The sequence below is a fragment of the Drosophila innubila genome, chromosome X (assembly GCF_004354385.1).
Source record: "Drosophila innubila isolate TH190305 chromosome X, UK_Dinn_1.0, whole genome shotgun sequence".
NCBI classification, from domain to species: domain Eukaryota; kingdom Metazoa; phylum Arthropoda; class Insecta; order Diptera; family Drosophilidae; genus Drosophila; species Drosophila innubila.
The window spans coordinates 16,082,292-16,096,826 of record NC_047626.1 but is presented as its reverse complement, the minus strand read 5'-3'; the positions used below and the strand labels follow the sequence as shown (position 1 = coordinate 16,096,826).

General features: G+C 40.0%; 1 protein-coding gene across 1 annotated transcript in view; it reads right to left on the bottom strand.

Annotated features, from left to right (window-relative positions):
* The window catches only part of LOC117782118 (homeobox protein cut), an 88,524-nt gene that overhangs the window by 10,497 nt on the left and 63,492 nt on the right, over positions 1 to 14,535 (bottom strand). Inside the window, exons 3-5 of the mRNA XM_034619091.1 lie at positions 8,266 to 8,927; positions 7,151 to 7,338; positions 4,354 to 5,301 (exon numbers count right to left, since the gene is read on the bottom strand). Of these exons, the coding sequence (XP_034474982.1) occupies positions 4,354 to 5,301; positions 7,151 to 7,338; positions 8,266 to 8,927 (1,798 nt within the window). The remainder of the gene's footprint in view (positions 1 to 4,353; positions 5,302 to 7,150; positions 7,339 to 8,265; positions 8,928 to 14,535) is intronic.

Sequence of the window (14,535 nt, the reverse complement as noted above, 5' to 3'; positions counted from 1 at the left end):
ACTGTGAATCATTTTGAATCATGCGCAGCATTCATGCATTCGATTTGAAGTCCAAAATTATTCGCTTGTCTTCTGTTTACCCAAAAATGAGTCACGGGCCAAGAAATCAAAGATTTATGCCATCAATTTCCCCAAGCTTCTATATACTATCACATACTATACGTATACTCGAAGCGATCACTTTTCGAATATGTATGTACTGAAATATATTTTTTGAATTTAATCACATTTATGAAAATTGTTGAATGTGCTTTACGCTGATTTATGTTTATTATTTCGCTTGCCCACGCATCTGCCACGCCCATTGTTCTGGCAAGCACATTCCGTTGAGTTTCCCCAACCCCCCCGCTTCCTGCCCACTTGTATTTGCCACTCTACTTTCTTTTGCTTTCCCCCCCTTTTGGCTGAATGAATAAAGCAATTTTCATAAAATCAAATAAAATAAAATACAATCAAAGCAAAGCAAATGCTTAAATATGAGGCCAAAAAGCGCAGGAATTGATACGGCCTGTTATAGTTAACCCCAACCAACTACATCACCTTAGTCAACGTGTGTGCGCGTGTGTGTGTGTGTGAGGCACATATTTCGCTTTATGGCTGGTGACAAATAATTTGTGAAACGGCGGCAAATAAAAGTGCCAGGCAGCTTCTAACGTCTGTCGTCTGTCGTTTGGCATTTGGAATGCTTTTGTCTTTTTTTCCTTTTCCTTTCCCTCTCTCTCTCTCTCTCTACTTGTCGATCTCTTACAGCTTCTTCCATTCCCCCTGTAGCCCCTCAATTGTACACTGCATATGTGTTGTTTTAGTTTTTTTTTTTTTTTTGTGGATTATTTTTTGTTGCTTTTCTTTTGTTGTTTTGTCGTGCTTCTGTATTCTATTTTGGGCCACGCACTTTTCGCCCGACTTTTTGGCTGCTGCGACTTTTGTTGTGTTAAAACAAATAGACGATGTCTGCTAAAATTATGTGTTAATATGCTAGTATTATTAGCTGCCATAACGAGTTGTGGGTTTTGCTGCTGCCGTCGACAAATACAAATATTTGGCATTACGTATACGACGCGTCGTCTGACGGGGCTAAAATGACGTCGAGTTTGGCTTGCTTTTTTCACTCTCTCACTCTCTCACTCTCTCTCTCTCTCTCTGTCTCTCTGGTCTTTTCTGTTTTGTTTAGTTTTTGCTGCTCTCTGTATATTTTTTTTTTGTATGCTAAACGCAGTTTGAATTGAGCACTTAAACGCCACTTGGTTGCCCCGCCCCCTTTCAGCTGCGCCTCTATGGCTGCCATCGTTTTGTTTCTGCATATTTGTTATGGCAAAGCATTGTCAACTTTCTGGCAACTAGTAGTGCACAGTGGTGCGCTGTTGCCTGCACAGTGGTACTGCATAATTGTCTTGGTTTTAAATAACAATGAATTAAATGTATTAATTAATTATTTAAGCCTAGCAATTTTTTAAATTAACAATTCTTTATAATTTGACATTTATCGCTTTTTTTTTATAGTTATTTCTGTTTTTGACATTTTGTCAACTTTTACAACTTTTCAATAGTTTTCCACTCGCTTTGCCCCTTTAATGTGCAACAATTGTTGTTAAATGTTTAAAAAGTAAAAAAAAAAATTAATATATATATATGGGAAAAACAAGAAAAATTAAGTGAAAAACAAATGAAAAACGCGAAAACTTTGTTGCTTTGGTGGTGCTGGTGGTGCTACCCGATAGCTAAACCACACTCTCTGCTGACTGTATGGTTGGGGTTACCAATCGTTAGCTGCATGCAGTTTGCCCTCTGACCTGCCGCCCCGCCCCCCCGCTTTGCTGATCCGCCCCTGGGCAGCGCAGCTCGCGCACTTTGTCCACCACAAAGACGACTTCAAACGCTCGGCACGTCAACGTTTTGCATGCCTCGTTGAAGGCAGCAGTTGCATTTTATTATTATGGTTTTTGCTGTTGTTGTTGCTGTTGTTGTTAACGTTGTTTACATTTAATTCTACTTCACGTTAGCGGCTGTTCTTGTTGCTGTTGCTGTTGCTTTTATTTTATATTTTGTTTCAAGCCTTTCACAGACCAATTGTCACGGCAGTCGTCGCGTCGCCTCGTTTGCCCCCTCCCAACACTCTCCCCCACCACCCATTCATTCACCCATCTATTTCCATTTGTTCCACCATTCCATTTTCCAACTCATTCCAGGCCGCATTCTCATTCTCTCTTTAAACAATTACAATTCAAAAATCATTGACGCGCTCTACACTCGACTTCCACTTGCCGCTCCGACAATGACTTCAAAGTATTGCAAAAATTGTTGAATTTATTATGCATTTGCATTTGTATTAATATTTTGAATTATTATTTTTATTATTATTATTTTTATTATTATGATGAACTACAAGAATTGTGAATATTTGTGTTGCCTACTTCTAGGCGCCTATTTGCTTATAATTAACTGACAAGCCAACACGACAACTGGGCGGGCTAACAATTGTATTGAATCAAACAAATGTGTAGGAAAAAAGAGGTGAAGGAAAATTGCAGTGACTGCGTTCCACATACAATCCACATAAATATATAAACAGTTAGTTTAGCTGCCATGAGTAATCGTCATAAATTAATTGTCAACATTTGCATGCACTTAGACACACACACACACACACATTGTCACACACACACACACACACACACACATATGTATATACACATATAGTCACATGTGCATTGGGCAAACAGAGGGAACCACAGAAAACTTTGATTAACTTTGCCAAGCCACAGCTGGCGGGTGTGTCTGTGTGTGTGTGTGTGTGTGTCTGTGTGTGTGTGTGGGGTATAAGTGCGTGTCTGCGCCTTAGCTGGAACTTTAAAAATACTTTTGCATTGACATATTTGTAGGCAAAGTCTGGCATAGTTTTCTGTCTCTGCTCCCCACTGTTCAATTGATGACTAATCAATAAAACTTAACCAAGACAACAAAACAAACGCAAGACAAACACACACACACACACTCACACATATGTATGTATGCATGTGACAGGAAATCAAAGTTGTTGGCAATCGCTGGGCAAAGATCTCATTTTTTTCTTCGTTGTTGTTGTTGTTTGTAACAACGCATTCCATTCGCAAAGTTCATTTTCTACACAACATTTTACGCCTAATGTGCAAATTTGCCAAAATTTATGGCGACAGGCAAAATGGACGCACGAAATGCATCCAGTTGTCGTCAAATGTGGTTGTTGTTGTTGTTGCTCTTGCTGTTATTGTTGTTGTTGCTGTTGTTGCTGTTGTTGACTCGTTGACTGTTGGCACGTTGATTATACGCAAAAATCAAAAATAATTAAAATTTCACATTTGAATGTTTTGGCCGTGCGCCAAAACAAATGAAAATGAAATGAATTCGAATTGAATAATGCCAAAATGTTGAAAAAAAAAATCAACATGAAAACAGCAAAATGGGCGAATTGGTAAACGGGAACGCAGCGAAATATATAAAATGGCACAGTTCAATATGTTTCAATTCCACAAAACTGCAGTACAAAGCTTAAACACAAATTGATAATGAAAATGTAGTTAAAATGTTTAATTTTCGATTTGTAACCTTTGCTTGAACAAATGAAGTCAAGAATTCAAGTTGAAGATATACAAAATGTATAAAATGATGAAAAAAAGCTGGTTAAATTTTTTTATACCGAAATTGTAGCACATTTAAGTTGGATTTTTTTTATAGCTAAATTCTAGCGTTAATTTGTCAACAATTCAAGTTGAAGATATACAATATGTATAAAATGATGAAAAAAGAAGCTGGTTGAATTAATTTATAGCCAAATTGTAGCACATTTAAGTTGGATTATATTTATAGCTAAATTCTAGCGTTAATTTGTCAAGTTAGTTTTTAGCTAAAGTTCAAGTTAAACTTAACTGAAAGTCAAATTCAAATTGCAGTAGTTAAAATTTTAAGCTCAATCCTAAACTAAACTATTAATAATAGCGATTTTAAAATAAAGTTAGCGCTTCAATTCCAAATTGTTTCAGTTAAGTTAAGTATTTAAGAAATGAGCATCATTATTGTTTCATTTGTAAATTGAAAAGTGTTTATTTAAAAGAAAAGTTGTTTAATTTGGGAACAACTAATGTTGACTTTCATAGCAGCCAGCTTTGTGTGATTGAGAGTCAGAGAGTCAACTGTCAGTTTGTCTGTCTTGCAGCTGTCAGCTTTTTTTTTTTTGTGGAACAGCGTTGCCACGTAGTGCAAATGACTGTCAAGATACGAATGGTAGTGAGGGGGGAACTAACTAAAACTAGAGCCTGCAAACAATATTTAAACTAAACTAAACTAAACGAAACTATGTTATGTTGACGTGTAACTCACCTTTCTTGGGTATGAGCGATTTGAGCAGCATAACGGCGTTATCATCACAGGCCCAGGCATGCATCTTGCGGTAACTGTCACGACCCTTCTCGGTCAGCTTATCCCAGGGCTTTGGCTTGCTCAGCAGCTCGGAGACGGTGCCCTGCGACAGGCCCAAAATGTATTTGGCAAACAGGCGTTGCCCAATGTTGTGCACCGACAACAATTCACGAACGCGTCGCGAGATGTGAAGTGTGTCGAGGGCTTGATTCGCATACTTGTCCATATTGTAGCGCAGCATCTCCTGCAGCTTGGCCTCCATGGGATCACCCTTGGGTATGAGGGACTCACCCAATCGACCGGCCATCGAGACACCCGGCTGCAATTGCAGTTCGGCATCCGCAAAACGAAAATGCGCCCGGGCATCCTGTCCGGCGGCAGCGGCGGCGGCAAACTGGAATGCCGGCAAGCTGGGCAGGCTGGGCAAGAAGCTTGGGGCACCCAAGACGGCGGCATGCTGGGCATGTGCGGCCATTGCCGCTGCGGCAGCTGCGGCATTCGCATTTGGCGTCAGGCTGTTGTTGTTGTCCTCGGCAACGGCAACGGCGGCGGCAGCAGCCACATTGGCGGCGGCTGCCGCTTGCAACAGCGACTTGTTGCCGTTCAACGTGTTGGCAATGCTTGCCGCCAGCTGAGCGGTGCTGTTCGGTGTGCTATTGGCGCTGGATGAATTGGAGTCGCCGCCGTGATGCAAATGATGTGCTGCATGCAACAGTTGACCATGCCCATGGGCGTGATGGTGCGCATGATGATGATGGTTCAGTGGATCGCCGCCAGGTGCGCTGCTGTTGCTGCTATTGCTGCTGTTATGATGATGTTGCTGCTGCAGTAATTGCTGCTGTTGCTGTTGCTGCTGCTGTTGCTGCTGGAGTGGATGCTGGTGCTGATGTTGGTGGTGTGAGGCGGCATCTAGGCGAGTTGATTTGGAATTGGAACAAGAGGAGTGATTGGCATGTGAGAAAGTTGAGTTAACCAATTGACTGAGCAGCACAGTGGACGAAGGTCCATGTTGCTGTTGCTGCTGTTGTTGCTGTTGTTGTTGCTGATAATGTTGATGTTGCTGTTGTTGTTGTTGTTGCGTGGCAAAGTGCTGTTGCTGTTGCTGCTGCTGTGGCGGCGGCGGCGGTGGCGGTGGCGGCAATAGTTGCTGCTGTACCGCATTGGCATTTTGATATATTGTTGGCGTTTTGCTCCCAGTTGCTGCAACAACTGCTGCTGCTGCTGCTGCTGTTGTTGTGCTCGTTTCAAAGCCACGCCTCCAATAGCTATTGACCAGCTGCTCTTCCAACGTTTGACCTGTTGCCACAACCGCCGTGGCAGGGTTGCCATCATCGGCATCGTCAGTGTCAATAATTTCGACTTTTGGCTGCAAATTGACATCGGGCAATGTTTCATTTACAATCGCTTCCGTTTCATTTTCACTTGTTTCAGGCTGTGACTTGTTTGCTGCTGCTTCTTCTTCTTCATCTGTTGCTGCCACATGTTCAGCTGTCGCTGCCTCTGTTGCACGTTGTTGTTCTGCGGGAAACAACAAAAAAGTTGTGCTTTTTGTTGTTGCTACTTATTTATCATAAACATTACTTTGGTTTTTGTTTTTGATTTTGGTATTTTTTTTTTTTTGGTATTTGGTATATGGTATTTGTATTTTGGTATACTGATTTCAACAACATCCATGGAACAAAACGCCAAAAATTAATCAAAATTTCATTTTAGATTTTGCTTTCAATTTTCATTCATTTTTTTTTTTTTTTTATGTTTTTTTTTTTTAGCCAACATTTCTGCACTTTTTGCTTTTCGCATTTTGCCAATTCGAACAACAAAACAACAAAGAAACTGTGAGTGTGTTTTTGGTGTGGGTATGTGTAATTGTTGTAAATATAAAGACTCATATTTAGAGAGACAGAGAGAGAGAGAGATAGATAGATTTAGATAGAGAACACATTAAAGTGTGTGTTGTTGTTGATGATCATAAAACGAGCTCTTCTTTTTTTTTTTTTTATAATAATAATGATGATTATTGTCAACTGTTGTGTTTGGCTTTTGTTGAGGTAAATATTATCGATAAGCATGCTGTTCAACAACAAAAGCAAAAGTCTAATACAACAACAACCATGAACAACAACAACAACAGCAACAACAACAACAACGAGAAAGACAACAATGACAACGTACGTTGTCGTTTTTAATGCAAATATTATAAAATTAAGAAAGAATACAAAACAAATTGTGCAGAATCGAAACGAAACGTAACGAAACGAACGAAACGAAGCGATACGGAAAGAGCAGAGAGAAGTGAGGAGATGTGAAGAGAAGTGAAGAGAAGCGCACGCGTTGTCTGGTCTCGACTGATCGCTTCTACTTCTTCTTCTTCTTCGCTCTGTTGACAGTTGACAGTTGGGGGAAGGCCATAAAAATTGGCGCCGCAAGTCCGTTATGCCGATAACAGCAAATCGACGTCAGTCAAACAAACCATAAAAAACGCTCTCCTGGGAGCCAAGTGTCGGGCGGTTTAAATCAAAGTCAGCTCAACGTTTGCTAAGCCAACATTGCAACACATTTGCAACACATTTGCAACATTTGCAACAAGCGGCAAATAAACGAAACGTAACGGAATGTGAACCAAAAAAAAAAAAAAACCAAACCGAACCGAACCGAACTCAACTCAATTGAACTAAATGGAACTGAATCGATGAATCGTTGTCACAACTGCCACATACCGCCAGTGGGTACAGTTGCCCACACTTTTGACTATACTCACCATCGCTATTCGCAATCGACGCATCGCTGGCGCCATTTTTAAGCGCCTCGGCTGCCAACGCCTTGGTGCGTTCCAGGAGCAGGGCTTGGAATTTGTTCGGATCGTTGGCGCAGGCAGCGGCTGCTGCGGCCGCGGCGGCAGCGGCCAGGGCCGACTGTGGACTGAGCACGTTCAGATCCAGTGGACTGCTGTTGAGGAGGGAACAGAATGGAAGTGAAACACAAATGTTAGAGCAAGTCAAATTGGCAAAGGTGTGCAGCTTGATAATATATAATGGAACAAAATGGAAGTGAAACACAAATGTTAGAGCAAGTCAAATTGGCAAAGGTAATATATAATGGAACATAATGGAAGTGAAACACAAATGTTAGAGCAAGTCAAATTGGCAAAGGTGTACAGCCTGATAATATATAATGGAACAGAATGGAAGTGAAACACAAATGTTAGAGCAAGTCAAATTGGCAAAGGTAATATATTGGCAAAGGTAATATGGTAATATATAATGGAACAGAATGGAAGTGAAACACAAATGTTAGAGCAAGTCAAATTGGTAAAGGTGTGCAGCTTGGTAATATATAATGGAACAGAATGGAAGTGAAACGCAAATGTTAAAGCAAGTCAAATTGGCAAAGGTGTGGAACATGGTAATATATAATGGAACAAAATGATACAGAAACTTAAAGGAAAGAAATTTTTGTATAAATAAAATAAAAAGGAAAAGAAAATATAATATTGAGGTTAAGTTGCATACAAAAGAACCAAATGAAAATGAACTTGAATTGAGTAAACTATAGAAATTTGAGAATATGTTCATTAAAAGTTAATAATTTAAGATAAAAAGGGAAATCAAATTTGAGGTTATATTTATAATTTATAATTTATAATTTAAGATAAAAAAGGGAAATCAAATTTGAGGTTATATTATATAGGAATGTATAGAAAATAAAATATAGCTGATTTTGATATTGTTTTTAGTATTATAGTGTGTAAAATAAAACTTGAATTGCTAGCATATAAGTTGTATTCATTTTTTAAATAGAAACTCCAATTTGAGGTTAGGTTGCAAGCAATTTGACTGCAGTTTGAGGTTAGTTTCGTTCGTGGCATTAACTTACTGTTGCTCCTTTTTGATTTTCAGCTCATTGCTATCCGCTGTGGCTGTGGCATTGGACATTTCGATATCGTGCTCCTCGGATTCCTCCTCATCGTTATCCTGCTCATGCCGATTGTTAGAAACAGCATGTTGTTGTTGTTGCTGTTGTTGTTGTTGTTGCTCGTTGCCAGTAATTTCCATATCGTCATCATCATTGGCATCTTGCAGCTCATTATCATTATCATGATCATGATCATGATCACGATCCCGATCATTATCATCGTCATCGTCATCATCGTCATTGGGCTGATGAGTCGATGTAAGATCTGTTGTTGTTGTTTTGAACACTGTCGCTGTTGTTGTTGTTGTTGCTGTTGTTGTCTCGTTGTTGTTCTCACTGCTCTGGCTACTGTGATTGTTGTTGTTGTTGTTGTTATTGTTGATATTGATATTGCTATTGTTGTTATTATTGTTATTGTTATTTGTGGCTGCCGCATTCACAGCGGCCGCCAATGCAGTTGCCTCGGCCAATGCCTCATTGATCTGTTGCTTATCCAAACGCGCCTCCAATCGCATTATGTGTTGTCGCTTCACCTCCAAATGCTCCTCGAGCCTCTGGATTTGTACAAGGTGAGTTTGCTCCAGAGCGCGCAGGTGTTGCAACTCATCCAAAAGTGCTTTAATCTGCAAGACAAGACAGGAAATTTCGTTAGTTCATTTAATTTCAGATTTCATTTTAATAAACACTTTTAAGAATTGTTAAATAATTCAAGAGATAGCTTTAAGCTTATTTTGGAATATTTATCATAAAGATCCACTAACGTTTTCGCAACATCAACATAAATGTTTTATAGGCTATTTCCACGACCACTCACATTTGCCACATTTGCCACATTTGCTCACATTTGAATGTTCCTCATATTTGGCTTTCCACGACCAAATGTGAAACTGTTTAGACACCTAAAGCAAATCAGCTGTTCGGCTTCTGTGCACAAATTATAAAAAGCAGACAATAACAACATTTTATTATTTATTATGATATTATAATTGGCGCAAATTTAATCCCTACCGATTTTATTGATGAAAACAGCTGGTTAAGGTGATAATTGCTTTTTTTTTAAGAGTTTATCGATAAACATCGCGTGTTCGATAAAAAAATACTGAAATTCACAGGGTCGAATGACAAAAAAATCAAAAAATCAAAATGATCATTCGGATTTTGTACTGAAATGAAGTCCACATTTCGGCCAAATGATGAAAATGGCGTCGAATGAGCCAAATGTGCTGTCGTGGAAATAGGCTATTAAAGAGACTGTTTTTGTTAATTTTTCAGTACTTTCCGATAAAGTTCAGAATCGTTAGTTGCTGAAGTTGTTGCTTTGCTTTGGGGAAGGGTAAACTTTCTGATTATTGTCTGCCATTGTGGTTGCTGTGGTTGCGCTTTCAGCCTGCCTGACTGCCTGACTGCCTGTTGTCGTTGTAATTGCACACATCAATATATAAACAACAACAACAATGAGACAGGAGACAGGCCAAGAGAGAGGGGGGCTTTACAAAGAGGTAAGTCGCGTCGCGTATGTGCAAAAGTTCGAGAGTTATAAAATAATTTTTAATAAAATTAACAACGAGGACGAGAACGTCGCTGATTGCCAGAGACTCAAGTGAAGCTGCTGGCAACAGGCCACAGATACAGCCACAGGTGTATAGATGATGGAGTTCGAGAGCAGCGGGGAAAAGGGGGAGTATAGCTACAATATGCGGGCTGGCACAAAGGGGGTGGGGGGCGGAAAACGCCGCCAGCGAGCGTTTGAGTTTTTGGGAACTTTGTTTGTTTGATGAAAATATGATAATTGGCAAATTTGACAAGGGAATTTTTCTTAAGTGCGTCAACGACAGCAATGTGTTTGGGGGGCGGGGGCAGAGTGAGGCACGTGAGAGACATACGAGACATGTGTGTGTGTGTGTGTGTGTGAGTGCGACGTGCCTGCGTGCATGTGAGAGAGAGAGAGAGAGACAAAGAGAGAGGGCGGCCGCAACAAAGTTGACAAGATAAAGTTTTTCGCCGTGCGGTATGCAACAAAATTTTTAAATGACAGCCAGGTGGCATGTATGTGTGTGTATTTGTGTGTGTTTGTGCGCTTATATATATATATATATATATTTCTTATTATGTGATTAAAATTAATTTAATGGCGCGGTTTTTAATTGACGCATATGCCAAAGGCAGCGTCAAACAAACAAACATGCACGGCGACTTTTTGCGCCGACTGTACGCCGATTTCGATTTGTAGAAACGTGTCCCTAATCAACATAATGCCAATTGGTAATTTGCGTGTCATTGCCGTATTTGTGTCGTACGTGAAATCTTTTATATGCAGACAGTCAGTTGATTGGCAAAACTTTTGCCTCGAGTCGTATTTTATCAATATGAGTTAATAGGCAACAAACTATGCGAGATTATGATTATTGGCCATAAACAATGAAACTGAATGTTGGCAACAGCAATAATACATAATTGGCATTAAAAACGCATAAACATAAATATAAATATAAATATAAGTATATACACGTATAAACATGTGTCCTTTCCTTGCCTTGCCACATCACATGTCATGCCAAGAAATGCTAAGCAGTCGACCAGGGAGTCAGGGAGTCAGTGAGTCGGTTAATTTCATTATCAATCAAAAGGCAGCACCAGGCTAACCAGGCCCAACCCTGTCCTGTCTTAATACAACATCTAAAGCTGGAATTGGGGGAGACGGGGTTGCGTGTTCGATTTTTCATTAGCATACGAGACATATGAGAGCTTCTAAGGACGACAACTTCTAGAATCCAACCCCCGATGAGAATGCGAACGCGAACGGGAACGCGAACGAAATGACAAGACGACAACGACGACGACTCAAATTAATTGCATAAAAATGTTGTATACCCCATTCACCTCTGCTAAAGTAAATCCCCCTCACTGGCAGCCATCTAATTGCCAACTCAATTGAGTCAGTTTTTCCCCACCTCCCCACCCCACACACACACACACAGACAAACGCACAACTCACTGAACAAAACTGGAAAATGTAAAAAATTTGTTTTGTTAAATAAACGCAATTAGCATGCGGCGCAAGTGTACGGATATGCCAAGGGTTGTGCGTGTGTATATATGTGTGTGTGTGTGTGTGTCTTAGCTAAACACCTACCCACACACTCGGATTCATTAATAATTTACTGGCTGCTAGAAAGAAATCATACACATATCTCTCAAAACTACAGGCAACTTATTGTGCTGAAATTGGGCAACAATGCCTATTGAAATTTGACAACGCTTCATCTCAACTAAATCTGATTTATTTTATTATCTATTTATTTATTGCAAAATCGTTTCATCTCAACTGAATCTTATTTTTTTTTTTACCCAATTATTTATTGTCAAATCTCGAAAACTTGTCAACAGTTGAAATTTGACAACATCGCATCTATGCCACATATTGTATTTATGTTTTTGGCATTTGAAATTAGCATGCTATTTATTTTAAATCAAAAATCTCTCGAAACTACCTTCAATGAATTTTGTTGAAATTTGGCAACGGCGCAGCTAAGCTGAAATATGACAACGCTGTGCATAACTTGTGTAAATATTATTAGATGAGTGCATTTTTGGTGCTCACATTTTTGTCATTTCGATTTCATTTCATTTTATATTAAGTCTTGGTTCTATTGCTGCCGACGTTGTTGTGGATGATGTTGATGTTGTTGTTGTTGTTATTGTTGTTTTGCTGCTGTTGAAGAATTATTAAAACGATAAATCAACTTTTTGGGATTTTCGACACAAACTCAAAAATCATTTGCAACCCTTTGAGCAAAACTTTTGCCTGCTGTCCAATTCGTTGGCTGCCTGTGGCTCTGACTCGGACTCGGACTCCGACTCTAAATCTGATTCTGGCTCTGACTCTGGATCTGAGACTGGGTCTGTCGAAGAGGCCCATATACGGCATGGGATACAACTACACAGCAATCAAACAAAAACTATGAAACCAAAAGGAAGAAAATGGTATGAGAAATGGAAGTCGCTCTCACTCTGCTCTATACAAAGTATTGACTGTAAAATTATGAAAATTTACATTTTTCCAACAATGAAATAGTTCGAAAATTTGTGGTATGAACTGGCAGCTCTTGGGGGTATATTTTGGACATTGACTGACAGTCCAGGCTGCTCTAAGTATGTGCGTGTGCGTGTGTGTGTGTGTGTCCAGCTGTTAATTGACGTTGGTTTGTTGCTATCCCAAGAAAGTAGACAGCGGTATTTGGCCGATACGGAGTATAGTCTATAAATTTATACATATATGTGCATATATCAAATATAATAGAACAACAACCCTTGTTGTTTTTTATGGAAAAGGTTGAGGAGCGAGCTGTCAGAATTGTAAAAAGTTGCGTAAGTTATGCAAAAATAGACACACACACACATATGGTAGTCAAGCGGGGCTGGGGGTGGGGGGTTGGAGTTGGGGGTTGGTGTCCCAGGCAGAGACATTAGCATAGAGCCAAAAGCAAACGATTTGTAATTAACAAAATTGCCAGGCAGCCAGTGTGGCAGGGGCAGTAGGGCGGGGAGACTGCCAACAGCCCCCAAACAATTGACAAAGCAGTCAATACACACACACACACACACACACACACACACACACACACACACGCACACACACAACAATAACAAACACTCGAAGGCAAAAGACGTTGACGCTGGCAGCAGGTGGGCGAATTGCTTGGGTCGATGCATAAAACGCCAAAAGGAATTAAGATACACTCGTATATGAGTGTAAGTGTGTGTCAGTGTGTGTGTGTGTGTTTGTGTGTGATTGCCACATTCATTCATATGAAGGCTAGGGTAAAAAGAGGGTTTAATCAGCGAACACAGCAACAGCAAAAACATCTCAGAATTCACAAACACACACACACACGCACACACACACACACACGCACACACACACACATGCATATTACCAATACACAAATACAAATTAACAATAAGCAATCAAAGACAGAGACAGCTGAAGAAGCGGCTACACAAACACACACAAACACACACACGCACACACTCTCATAGAGAAAAAGAGATGTGTATTTTTTGTAGCAGCCTTTTAGGCACGCCAGCTGCCAATGCCAAAAGCAACCGTCAAAGGAATTAAAATTCATTCGGGCATAAAAATTTTAAAATATATATATATATATACATGTATAAAGAGTCGCATGGAGACACAGCGAAAGAGATAGACGAAGAGAGAGAGACAGAGAGAGACGAAGCAGCAGCAACAGCAGCAGATGAAGTTTGAGATAGCTTTTGGGCCATATAAAAAAAGGGGTTACTTTTCAAGCAGCCAGCTAAAGGGGCTTGTCGTGGATCAGAAGGCGGTGCACAGCAGGGCGGTGAGGGGGGTACGGCGTGTGTTGTTAATTTTCAAAAAGCCAAAAGACAAATGAGTAAAGAGCAGCAGCAACAACAGCAGCAACAACAGCAGCAACAACAGCAGCAACATTTGCTGTCGTCTCAATGTCTTTCACAATTTTTCTACAATTTTTTTTCTCCTTGTTTTGTCATTGATTTTTGATTGTTTCAAGTGTCGCATTGGCAAAAAAGGGGACTGCAAGTTGCTGCGAGTTGTTGCTGCCAAGTGCACCCCAGAGAGCTTTGACGCCAAAAGCTTTTGTTGCTATTGTTGTTGCTGTTGTTGTTGTTGTTCCTCACAGCTGGCAATGCCCAAGTTGGCAATTTGCAACAAGAGACAACAATGCGAATGAATTGTGAATATATTTATGAGTGCGCCAGTGAATAAGTGTGAGTGCATTTGCAATGCAAGTGAGTGCAGATTAGTTGATTTTGCAATTGATTTGATTGAATGCTTACGAGTGTATTCATAAATATATTCATATGCATATATTCACACAAAACATTCAGTGTATTATTGGCTATGCTTGGTTCAATGTATTCATGAGTGCACTCATGAGTGTATTCATAAATATGTATATTCATAAGTCTATTCACCTGGCATAACAAACGCGATTTATGTATTTGACGTATTCAGACAACAACTTAGAGGTAATTTTCAATTTTTCATTATTTGTCAATAGCTTGAGGCTGTTTTCAAACTGTATGGGGAATGGGGGGGAGGAAAAGTCGGAAAATGGGGGCAGTAAGGGAGGTAAAGGGGCTGCACCTTGGCAATTTACAACAATTTAAAGGCATAAATCAAACAATTTCGAACTGAACTTGGCACGAAGCGACTCCAATACGCAACCA